The sequence below is a fragment of the Mytilus galloprovincialis genome, chromosome 7 (genome assembly GCF_965363235.1).
Source record: "Mytilus galloprovincialis chromosome 7, xbMytGall1.hap1.1, whole genome shotgun sequence".
Lineage (NCBI taxonomy): Eukaryota > Metazoa > Mollusca > Bivalvia > Mytilida > Mytilidae > Mytilus > Mytilus galloprovincialis.
The window spans coordinates 36,722,480-36,735,685 of NC_134844.1; the positions used below are offsets into that span (position 1 = coordinate 36,722,480).

General features: G+C 30.9%; 1 protein-coding gene across 1 annotated transcript in view; it reads right to left on the bottom strand.

Annotated features, from left to right (window-relative positions):
* Positions 1-399: 399 nt before the first annotated feature.
* The window catches only part of LOC143082886 (xylosyl- and glucuronyltransferase LARGE2s-like), a 28,999-nt gene continuing 16,192 nt past the window's right edge, over positions 400-13,206 (bottom strand). The window contains exons 10-19 of the mRNA XM_076258854.1: positions 12,471-12,602; positions 11,055-11,180; positions 10,653-10,811; positions 9,713-10,021; positions 8,937-9,092; positions 5,814-5,920; positions 3,347-3,419; positions 3,050-3,174; positions 2,453-2,551; positions 400-1,903 (exon numbers count right to left, since the gene is read on the bottom strand). Coding sequence (XP_076114969.1) covers positions 1,816-1,903; positions 2,453-2,551; positions 3,050-3,174; positions 3,347-3,419; positions 5,814-5,920; positions 8,937-9,092; positions 9,713-10,021; positions 10,653-10,811; positions 11,055-11,180; positions 12,471-12,602 — 1,374 coding nt within the window. The 3' untranslated portion in view covers positions 400-1,815. The remainder of the gene's footprint in view (positions 1,904-2,452; positions 2,552-3,049; positions 3,175-3,346; positions 3,420-5,813; positions 5,921-8,936; positions 9,093-9,712; positions 10,022-10,652; positions 10,812-11,054; positions 11,181-12,470; positions 12,603-13,206) is intronic.

Genomic DNA, 13,206 nt, shown 5'->3' on the forward strand with positions numbered 1-13,206 from the left:
GTACATAAAATTATATCACAGAAATATAAACAACCTTTTTCTACACAAACTTTTGGTTTTTCTACAGCTCCAAGAAAACTCAATTTACATCCATAATAGCACTGTTTGTTTTAAACAAAATGTAACATGAGCTACGTTTCAATAATTTAAACCCTTTCTTTTTTCGTGAAAAGTAATAAATATGCCAAACAATTTGGAAGCCCAACAAACCTTAAAGGTATGAAGCTTTGTTAAAAATATAAAGAAATCTTATATGTAGTTGCTTAGACAAATGTATTGCTGACAGATCTAAGGTAGGACTGACTCATTTGGAACAGAGTTAGTATAACATCAAAATGAGAATTATAATCAGTTTGGTTTGTATGGAGTACCATTTTGGCAGATTATAATTTTATCTTGTCAATCATTTATTATCAAATGTCAATAAAACATCTGACTGGATATTAACTATGACTACTATTTAAAAGATGTGGGGTTAACAACAATGGCGCAGCATTACATTGTAGATGCAAGTTACAAAATCTAAACAAAACATATATAACTCAGAATTATGATAGCATAATGTCCAGTGGGAGGTTACTCGGAAGTAGAAGAAAGAATGTTAATCATCTTGTACACAACTTTGTGTTCTGTATTTATTTGCTTCATCAAGGTTTCCTTTAATTTAATAATACCTGCTGTGTTCCTACCTCAATTATGAATTTCTTTTCTTCATACAACAGTTTTATGGATGACCTTAGATGGAATTTTAAAATATCAAGAATCTAAAATTAATACTATAAATCAGAAGAGCATAAGTTAAAGAACAAAATAAGCTAAAAATGTTGATAGGTTATGGAGCTACTGTCCAAGATGTTTGAGTTTTAAAAAATGGCGGGAAAAGGCTGACTCTAGCTTTTATCTTATATTTGCATTAATATTATTTGGGTCTCAAATCAAAAGAACCTGCTTAAATTTTGGTAATGTACCTTTTATGGGCTATTGAAGTCCTATTCGAAAAGAAAAATGGGTGTTATAGTGCAAAATATTTTACCCTGTATCGTAGGTAAAAAAAACATGGAGTCTGAACATCTGACACAAATTCCTAAACCTCACCTAAAAACATCCTTCAGAATCAATTGTACAGATCTATACCTATTGATATGCATACGAAGCACTTAGTAATATCAAATATAACATATAATATAAATAAACACAGAAAAAGAGTCAAAAACACAGAAATATCAGTAAAATGACTAAAATGCAGAAATTTAATGCAAAAACACAGTTAAAATTACACATTTATCATTCATAAATGCTTTCTCTTTATATAATAGATAGTTTTTTTCACAAACACTTATTGCACTTTCATATTCAATCTATTTATATAATGAACAACCTTCACATTAATCAACTTTTAATCAAATGCTGCAATCACTTATCTCCCATGAATCAATGGAATATGATTTGTATCAATTATAGCTCGATGTTACACTTTTCTACTAAGTTTTTAGTATTACCTCTTCGTTGTAGATGTCGCAGCTACTTGCAACTAATTTTTCAGAAGTATGCAGTTCTCAAAAAATGATCAGTTATACAAAAAATGTATTTTTCTTATTGACCTCCTCTATTATTAGTCACACCTACTTCATATTCAAAACTTTATAAATAATATTTGTCTGGTCTGCCTTTGAAAAGGTTTTTTTAAAAGCTGCCTCTTGTTACAGTATAAACTAATGTTGGACTGTATTAATAAAACTGAAATTATTTATATATTCTTCCACATCTTTCCATTTTTTTCTTTTCATTTCACATTGTCTTCTGTTTCATGTGAGATCAATCATTTGACAGATATTTTAATGCTTTCAGTCCATGCTTCAGTGATAAATCTCGTTTGAATTCTGCTTTTAGCAATTTAAGACATCTGCAATTAAAAGCATAACAAAGTTTCAGCATTGTGTAGGTATATAACTTATAAATAACATTTGTATAAATACAATATAAAGATAGAAAAATTTCCAGATACCCAAACTAATTTGTTGCACATTTTGAAAACTTTCCTTCTCATCAGTGAAGCACTAAATTAAACCTTCACAATAGACATGTAATTCAACTTTCTTAGTTAGTCACTATTCTGTAAGTCTAAAGTTTCTGCAATTTTTCTATCTGTCCAAGTTTTGATATTCGCTTTGCAATTTCTGGATGGCACCTTAGATAAGGGCCAGTGGTAACTCTTGTTTGCCAGTTTCTTCAAAAACTTTTGAGAGCACTACAACCTTTTAATATATTTTTTAAAATATTTTTTTTATTCATTTTCATTGATTGTACCACTATGTCTATGTTCTATTCGTAGTCACAATTGCTATATTTGTCGATTGGCAAAAACTTCAGATTTTGTTTTAATTTTAAACCTAATCCTTATTGTGGGTTAATGCATTTTAAATTGCCAATTCAGTTATAATCTGTCACTTACCTTCTGTAGTTAGAACTTGATCTAAATTTAGCAATGTCAAAACTAGGAGCATGAGGCATGTGGATCATAAAGGCATTCGGTAAGACATAATACTCATATCTGTAAAAACAAATATATTTTTTAAGTCTCTAGAGCTTTTTTGTTCCTTCATTTCCAAACAAAATTAGGAAAACATAACTACAGCAATCAGGAAAAAAAACGGGAAAATTCAAAGTTATTGATTTGGTCTCAAGAAATTGTGCACCTATATATATAGCTAGCTAATTTGTCTTGCACCGGACAGATGATGAAACCGTACATGCATATGCAATAGTAAATAATGTATTTATTTATAAAATTGGTTCTCAACATAAAAACAGCCTAATAAATAACTTTGAGGTCAGAGGTTAAGGTCACATGAAGGTGCTGATTCATGATGATATAAGACACTTAAAATAGTGCACCTTATCACTGTTCATGTCAAAATATAGAAAAGTTTGGCTTTAACAAGGTTGTATGAGAATCAAAAGAAAAAGAAATACTACTTAAACCTAGTAACAAATCATTTTTGTAGAGCGAATCTTGGATTTTTTAGGATGGAATTCCTTTACAACATACCCTAAAACATCTAACTCCATTATATGTGAGACTTTGTTCCATCCAAACCCAACAAATCTTTGGTCAAATTTTGGAATGTCTTTACCAACAACTATATAAGGTTCAAAATCATGGTTCCATTCCACCTGTAATTATAACAAGAGATAATACTACAACATAATTAATATCTGTAATTCATTATTTCATCAAACTGGAATATTGAAGAATTTTCATAAAATAATCATTTATAGTAAAAATACATAATAGACTGACATTATGATATAGAAAAATTATTTCTACATTGACCAGTTATATTACCTTGTAAGGTTGTGTAGAAATCCTCCATTTGGCATAATTAGTCTGTGCATGTCCTTTTGGCCACACATGAAATCTATAAAATAAAAAGTAAATTACATGAAACCAGATGCTCCGCAGGGTGCAGCTTTATACGACCGCAGAGGTCGAACCCTGAACAGTTTAGGCATGTATGGACACAACATTTAAGCTTGATACAGCTCTGAATTTGGATTGTGATTAAATAGTTGACACAACATAGGTTTCTGACACAGAATGAATGTGGTCTAAGAACTTAAACTTAAAAACCTAAAATCTTAAAAATTTTAAATTGGACATTTACCTATTATATATGGTCCAACATCCAAAATCTAAATACATGGTTAGATTCAGCATATCATAGAACCCCAAGAATTCAATTTATGATGAAATCAAATAATGTTCAATTTTAGACCCTTTAGACCTCAATGAGGACCAATTTGATAACTGGGCCCAAATACTAAAAATCTAAATACATAGTTGGATTCAGCATATTGAAGAACCCCATATATTCAATTTTTGTTGAAATCAAACAAAGTTTAAATTTTGACCCTTTGGACATTAATGTTGGGACTAAAACTCCCAAAATCAATCCCAGCCTTCCTTTTGTGGTCATAGACCTTATGTTAAAATTTCATAGATTTCTTTTTACTTATACTAAATTTATTGTGCGAAACCCAAGAAAAATGCTTATTTTGGCCCTTGTTGGCCCCTAATTCTTAAACTGTTGGGACCAAAACACCCAAAATCAATCCCAATCTTCCTTTTATGGTCATAAACCTTGTGTTTAAATTTCATAGATTTCTATTAACTTTTACTAAAGTTAGAGTGCGAAAATAAAATGTCATCAGACGACGACAACGACAACAACGAGGACGCCAACGTGATACCAATATACATGTACAACCAAAAAATCTCGACGGCTCAACAAAAATGAGGAAAAAAATATTCCTCTTGATGCTACTATATCTTTTGATTATAAGAAGCTTCTGTCCAATTTTGGTAAAAATCCAGGATAGATTATGAATATAATAAATGTTTAAAAAACTTTAAATGCAGAGTGTAAGTAATGTTAACAGGAAGAAAACCTGAGTCCATTTATAAGTAAAATACAGATAAACAGGAACAAAGTTTTAACAAAACTTCCTTCTAGATACTACTTAGCTTTTGATCATAAACAAGCTCCTGTCCAAGTTTGGTACAAATCCAGGATAGTTTAAGAAAATTATTTAAATTTTTAAAACATTAAACACAGATTGAATGTAAGTCCAATTATATGTAAAATACGGAAAAACAGGATTTTTTTTTAAATTTACTTCTGGATACTATCTTATGATCATAAACAAGCTTCTGTCCAAGTTTGGTAGAAATCCAGGATAGATCAAGAAAGTTATTAAAATTTCAAAAAATTAAACCACAGAGTGAATATTTGTGGATGACGCCGCTGACGTCAACCATTCGACTACAGAAAGTAAGATCACTATGTCTCACTTTTTCAACAAAAATCGAAGGCTCAACAAAAATGAAAATCTGTAACCCCTTTTAAATTGTAAAATATTCATCCTTCAAAAGTTCTTAATATTTCAATAATTGGATGGCATAATAGCACTGTATATAATTCAGAGACTTCATTAATATCAAAAATAGCAGGCCCAATACATGAGGCTTCAAGTAAAATTATCTAATCAAATATATTTAATTTATCTGAATTTTTAGGTTCAAATAAATTCATTTGATCTTTGAACTCTAATAATAATTCTCTAATTGTCATCATGGAGTGGACTTATGAGCATTTATCATTTTAGTATTAAATGTTGTGCAGGTGATCATTGGTCTCTGGCTATAAAACCTTCTTTTCCATATCATGAACAAACAAGAATGTGTCCCAAGTACATGGATGCCCAATTCACACTATTATTTTCTATGTTCAGTGGACTGAGAAAATGGGATAAAATTTCTACTTTGGCATTAAAATTAGAAAGATTTTATAATAGGGAACATGTTTACTAAGTTTCAAGTTGATTGGACTTCAGCTTCATCAAAAACTACCTTGACTAAAAACTTTAACCTGAAACTTGCGCTATTTTTTCTATGTTCAGTGAACCATGAAATTGAGACAAAAATTCTAATTTGGCATTAAAATTGGAAATATCATATCATAGGAAACATGTTTACTGAGTTTCGAGTTCATTGGACTTCAACTTCATCAAAGCCTACCTTGACCAAAAACTTTAACCTGAAGCGGGACAAACGGGCAAACGTACGAACAGATGAACAAACCAACGAACTAACAAAAGGACGTTCAGACCAAAAAACATAATGGCCATAAATGGGGCATAAATACTATTTAACCCCAGGTATCATTTAGCAGAATAATGTACATTCTCTGTAATACCACTGTTACCTGGTAATTATGTGTTGGCGTTAATGGCTGATGTGTGTGTGGACTTACCTAAATGTGAAAAGATCACCCATGTCTAGCTGTGTCAGTAATTCTGCTTTAGATTTAGGGAAGTCTATTCTGTATCTTTGTGTTTCAAATGCTGGAACAATTAAAGCCTGTAAAGAAAATCATAATCTTGAATATGTTAATATATATCAAACTCAAACAAGTCATGCATTTAAAAAAACATCAAGTATTGGAATAATTGAATGCCTGTGTAGGATATATAATGCAGGAACAATAAAAGACTGCAAATTAAGATAAAATGTTAAAAAAATATAAGATCTTAAAATAATTTAAAGAAAAAATGCTGGAATAATTATAAAACACCAGTAAAGAACATTTAATTTAAAATCTTTAAACAATAAAATGCATATCAAGTGCTGGAAAAAAAATTAAAAATGTAAAGAACATTGAATAATGGAACAATTTGAAACTGCTTGAACAATAAAAGCATGTAAGGAACATCAATTGATGGAATAATTAAAGACCATTACAATCAAATTATTAAACAACAAAACCATGTAGACAATAGAATGCTTCAACATTAATGAATAATATAAAAGTCCCATTGTCAACACATCATTTCTAATTTTGACTTTAAGCAGAAGACAGGCCAAATATTGAACTTCTATTTCGAAAATGCCTTGTAATAACAGATAGTTCAGAACTTGGACTTCAAAGACAATACTAGAATTGCCATTGCAAGCAATAGCGGATGTCACCCTTCCCCCCCATTGCCACTAAGCGGCAGCCATTTTAAAAACTTTTAACAGTGAATGCACATATTTGCATGGCAATACATCTTTCTGTAAATTTTCAGTACATTCAGAGCATTTTAGAAAATTTCACATTTTTGCTGTTTCCATGGCAACGGCAGCCATTTTGAAAGTTTGAAAGTCAAAAAGTCTCATCTCTACTTGCCAGTTAACAATAATATCAAGTTTCATAAAGTTCAAAGCATTTTATAAATGTTTGACTTTTTTTTGCAGTTTCCATGGCAACGGTGGCCATTTTGGAAATTCCATCTTCAAAAGTCCTATCTAGACTTGCCAGTCTACAAACATATTAAGTTTCATCAATTTTGAAGCATTTTGAAATTTTTGAAAATTTTGAAATTTGTGATGGTTTCTATGGCAACAGAGACCATTCCCAAAATTTAATGGCATATAGCACATTGGTACATTGGATGGACCATACCATCAAAGTTTCGTTAAATTTGACCTACCATTTTAAGAAAGTAAATGCCACTTTAAGGTTTTTGGACCATTTTGACCTGTTTTGCATTGTTTCCATGGTAACGGCAGACATTTTCAAAATCCCAACGCCAAATTCCACTTCTACCAATGTTGCTCATCGTTACTGTGAAGTTTTATAAAATTTGGAGCATTTCCATATTTTGGAAATTTTTGGTGTAGTATCCATGGCAACATAGCAGTTCCAATGATTGCAAAAATCATCCCAAAGCAGTATATAGAGGGCACCTACATTGTATTAAAATCTAAAGATTTTAAGGTTAAGCATTCTCAAAAAATTCACCTAACTCCAAAATTATATTTTTTCACCATTTTTCCGTTTCCATGGTGATGGCAGCCATTTTTTTAGTTCCAATACCGGAAAGCAACAGGAAAGTCAGGGTCCCTTGTTATAGTGCACCATCATTCAGATTGGTTCCTTTAGCTCTGAGAAAGCGGGCGGACAAAATTAGGTGGAAGAAAAATAATAATAACTAGAATTGCCATTGCAAGCAATAGCGGATGTCACCCTTCCCCTATTGCCACTAAGCGGCATCCATTTGAAAACAATTTAACAGTGAATGCAGATCAACGCATTGCGATATATCTTTCTGTAAATTTTCAGTACGTTTTGAGCATTGTCAAAAGTTTCACATTTCTTCTGTTTCCATGGCAACGGCAGCCATTTTGAAAATTCCGAAGTCAAAAGTCCCATCTATACATGCCAGTTAACAATAATATTAAGTTTCATTAAGTTTGGAGCATTTTGAAAATATTTGACATTTCTGCAGTTTCCATGGCAACGGTGGCCATTTTGGAAATTCCAACTTCAAAAGTCTCATGCAGACTTGACAGTCAACAAATATATTACGTTTCATCAATTTTGGAGCATTTTGAAATTTTTGAAATTTTTAACATTTTGGCTGGTTTCTATGGTAATAGATACCATTCCAAATTTCTAATGGCAGATACCACATTGGTACATGGGAGGGAACATACCATCAAAGTTTCAATGGATTTGACCTACCATTTTAAGAAAGTAAATGCCACTTTAAGGTTTTTGAAGCATTTTGACCATTTTCGACTTGTTTCCATGGTAACAGCAGACATTTTCGAAATTCCAACGCCAAATTGCACATCTACCAATGTTGCTCATAGTTACTATGAAGTTTCAAAAAATTTGGAGCATTTTGATATTTTTGAAATTTTTGGTGCAGTTTCCATGGCAACATAGTAGTTCCAATGATTGCCAAAATCATCCAAAACCAGTATATGGCTGGCACCTACATTGTATCAAAATATGATGATTCTGAGTTTAAGAATCTCCAAATTATTCACCAAAACCAAAAACTGGAATTTTTCACAATTATTCTGTTTCCATGGAAACGGCAGCCATTTTTTATGGTCTTAGACCCACCTGCACCCCGAAATTTTTTGTTCCACCTTATAGTGAACTATCATTAAGATTGGTTCCATTTCACTCCAAAAAACATGCCGGACAAAATAGGTGGAAGTATAATAATAATAATACAGAAAAAGAAACAGAGGAAAAGCAATATGTCACCCGACATTGTCGATCGGGTGACATAATAATAATACGGAAAAAACAAAATAGGTGGAAGTATAATAATAATAATACAGAAAAAGAAACAGAGGAAAAGCAATATGTCACCCGACATTGTCGATCGGGTGACATAATAATAATACGGAAAAAGAAACAGAGGAAAAGCAATATGTCACCCGACATTGTCGATCGGGTGACATAATAATAGTTTTGGTGTGTATTGTGAATTAGATGAAATTAAATATCCACAAACATGCATGTTTTCCTTCATCCAAGTAAATTGGTATCCAAGAAAATAAATGAACCCACAGTAGTATACAAACTAGAACTTACTTTTTTGCTGTTTTCCATATCCATCAATGGTAAAGCCTTCTTTAAATATTCATACAATCCATGCATGGGTAGGAAATCCACATCTGACAGGAACACATATGGTGTATTGACTTGTTTTAAAGCTACATTACGTAAATAGTTTACTGGGTAATATTGCTGTAACAAAAATATAATATTAAAATTACATAAGAATTATTAAACACAGGCAAGAGTTGTGAACTGCATAAATCAATTTAACTTACTAAATATTTATAAGTCAGTCAATAGTCAGGATTAAATTCATGGTTGTATTTGTTTATATTTCAATGTTATTGACCAATAAGGAATTTTTGTAAAGGAAATCCTGGGTAATTTCTGCTAAATTTATTTGTGAGTTGTTCAAGGTCTGTAAGGTTTAAAACTAATTACATAGTATAGATACTTAATGACGATATACTGACCTCTAGACAATTCTTTTATGTTTGTTTGTTGTGGGTTAGAAATACTGTCAAATGATTTTTATAAAAATATGAGAAAATTATAAAATGGAAACTTAAGTAATCATAGAAACAGAAATATATTCTAGCTTTTTGCATCAAGTCAGATGAAACTAAAACAACAAATCTAAAATCCGTCAATTTCAAAAAGAACTTTATTTTTCCACTCCAACCAAGAACAATGTACAATATTTGTGAAATCCATAAAAAACATTTGAATTATTGTGGGACACAGAAAGTTTTGACTTTTGGCACACAGGTCACTATTTGACAATGGCCATAAGTTGATGGTGATCTTACCCCATCCCTATAAACTACATGATATCCTATATTCTTTCTCTGCATCAATACTTCTGATTCCTGAGCATAACGTAAGAATTGTTGAGCCTCTGCGTCAGACATGTGAAGAGCTAGACTGATAGGACCTTCCCAATGTCTACAGATTGTCTCTAACATCTGAAGCCTGTCCATACTTAGTTGTGCCACTAATGTCACATCCCATTCTGTTGGTTGGTAATCATAGTCAAGGTAATACAAATGTGTACGGTGTACAAGTATACGCTCTCTACGAAAATCATAACACTCATCATCTTCATTCAAAGCACTCAACTGTAAAATAAAACTTGTTTAAACTTAGTTCATAAAAATCAAAGTTGTTGTAAGCAAAGACGGGTAAAGATTGTATTAATTTATCAGTGGGAAGTAAAATTAAATATTGTATTGAATAAATCATTGGTTGTAGTTACTTTAACTAAAAATTCTGGACAATGGGAGATAACTCCAATTTTTAAAGATGACTTAAACAATGACATCGTTTATATTTTTAGAACAGATATTAGATTCCTGCACCTTGCAAAAGTTGTAGTTTTCTTGACAGATGTAACATTGTGTTATGACTTGAATATCTTAATAGCTATTACATTGATAAAATTCTGGCAATGTTCATTGATAGCATGTATAGAATGTTAAGATCAATGCACTATCTTTTGTGTATCAAAAAAGGTAGTGATAAGCCTTGGAAGATTTAGATATCAAGTCAGTAACATAGGGTTTTGATTGCATTTCAATATATAAAGCAGACTTTCTAATATTTCATCTGACTATTATCATTTAAAATTGCTCATTAAAGTAGATAATTAGGTGGGAGTGTCTTAAGACACTTTAAATTTCATTCCATGATGCATAAAATTTTACTTATTTAATCACTTTCTATTAAAATGCTAATCATCAGATATGTTACCTGTTGTTCAATAGGGTTTTCTTGAGTGTTGTCACATCCAAACAATTCACGTCTCAATAGATTAGCATCATACTCCAGGAATGTAAGATATAAGTTGTGAAAAAATTCTAAATGTTTAATTTTGACTTTTAATTTCTTTGGTGAATTCCAGTGGATTATCTAAAAGAAAACATAAATAGGTTTTATCGATATAATTAATTAGTAAGAAATTATTCTTGCCTGAGAATATTACCTCAATGGAGAGTTATATGTAATGAAATATCTTTGTAATTATTTGGTCATGAATATCTTATGATAAGTTCAGAAAACAAAATATAACAATTCCAATGTAAAAGTCATTCATTCAAATTTAACTAAACTTTTAATATTGCATGCAAGTATTATCTTTTAATTGTGCCTTACCTTGAGATCCGAGATTTCACTGTAACATTGTTCACTACGAGTGTTATCACTTAGTTGTACATTCCACTGACATGGTAACTGATACAGCAAATAGGGATGAAGTTTTAAAACTGTATTAAATATGTCCTGAAAATAACAATTGGTTTCAATTAAGACATGGTTTAGAACACAAAATATGGATAATCAAATTTCTAAGCAACAATTGTCCTTTATATGTATTGCAATTGCTGCATTTTTGAAAAATGTAGTTCATTGTAGATCATTGGCGCTATATATTAATACTGCTTTTGCCCCAAATTACAGGTCAATTATAATTGGAACCATTTCAATATAATTTTTATCCTGAATACAAGGCTAAAAATCAGGGGTCATTCTATAGCTTACAATAAAGCATGAGGTTTATACATTGTTGAAGGCCATACAGTGACCTATAGCTGATAACCTTCTACATCGTTTGGTCTCAGATGCAGAGTGGTCTCATTGGCCATCATACTACATTCTCGTATTTTTATATTGTATGTTGAAAAACAAGAACAAATGGATCTTATCGATGTACCCTATCATCAAATATAGATATATTATTTATACTAATGAAGTTATAATGGTGAAAATAAAATTTATAATTTTGGTGATACTGTTATTCAGAAATTATTGTGTGCATTTATTATTACAATTTTGTCATCTTTGACTAAAATACAATTTTGATTTTTGTGATAATGTGAAAAAGATTGTTTTATTAGCATAAAAAAATTCTAAATACGACTTTAAATTATTGCGATTATAACCCTGTTGCATTTTTTACAATAATAAACACATTGCAATAATTTCTAAGTTTTCAGAAATGAAAAATGGAATGCCAATTGCACTTAAGCAAGGCACAGCTAAGAGAGTTAATTTCATAATTTTTTTCTACAGTTATATTACTTAAGTTACATCTTCAAATGATTATACCCTCTATTTTAAATACATGTACATAAAATACTGTCTTTTTTCAAATATTATTCGAGCAACCCTCATGTAAAACAAACTATGAGGAAAATTTGCTGTAATTAATTTTTATAACCAGTATTCATCTCAGAAATTTTATTCAAACTTCATGTATTGTCAGCAAGTAGCAGATCTTCCTTTTTTTCCCCTCTTCTCATTTGTTGATAAATATCAACATGAAAACATGAATATGCTTGCACACTTACCCATTGCGTGTTCAGTTAAAATTAACACAAAATTTGGGCAAAATCCTTATTTGGCATTAAATAATTTTAAAATTGTTACTACTTTCTAGTGTCATGGTAAAATGGAAACTTAAAGCTGATATAGGAAAGAGACAAAGACTAAAACATAATGACCTAAAACCACTATGTACCGGTGTGTATGTACTTTGAAATAAGCCACAGACTCCTACTTTTCTTATATTACCTGATCTGCTAATGAAGTATATAACATGGTTTGTAATTCTTCTTGTGCTATTTTATTCCATAATTCCATCCATCCCATATCACGTAACTTTTGTAAATCAAGTAAGATAACTCCAGTATTGAAACCTCTACCCTGAAACATGTCAATGTATGGTCTTGTTATCTAATCGCCCTTATATTTAGGGGCGATATCTTTTTGCGCCAAAAAGTAACTCATTTGCGCCACAACTTAATTGCGCCAATACCTCTTTTGCGCCACCTAATTTTCAAAACTATAGGTATCATTTGCACCAATACAATAATCATCTAATTGCGCCAATTTTATATTTTTTAATTTATATATAACAACTAAATGATTGACTAGGTACCAACAGCAAAAAAATTCTCTGACATTGTACACTGAAATTTCAAATTAGCCTCGCATCCTAATAAAATAATACTGCTTGCTGGATCGTTACACAATACAAACTCATCATCTTTGTTTGTAACAATACCAATATCATCCAATAATTCTGCTCGATTTTTAAATTAAGCCGGACGCAGTTTTCTTCTCTCTCTATACACAGACTGACACACATATTTTAAATCTTTCTTTTCTAAATTCTCTTCTTCAATTTTGAAGATCTCTGAATTTATTATTTTTGAAGGTGGCTCTGACAACACATTGGTTGCTTTTCTTTTACACGCAGTTCTGAAAAATTGACGTTCTAATTTCTGGACACTGATAATGAAAATAT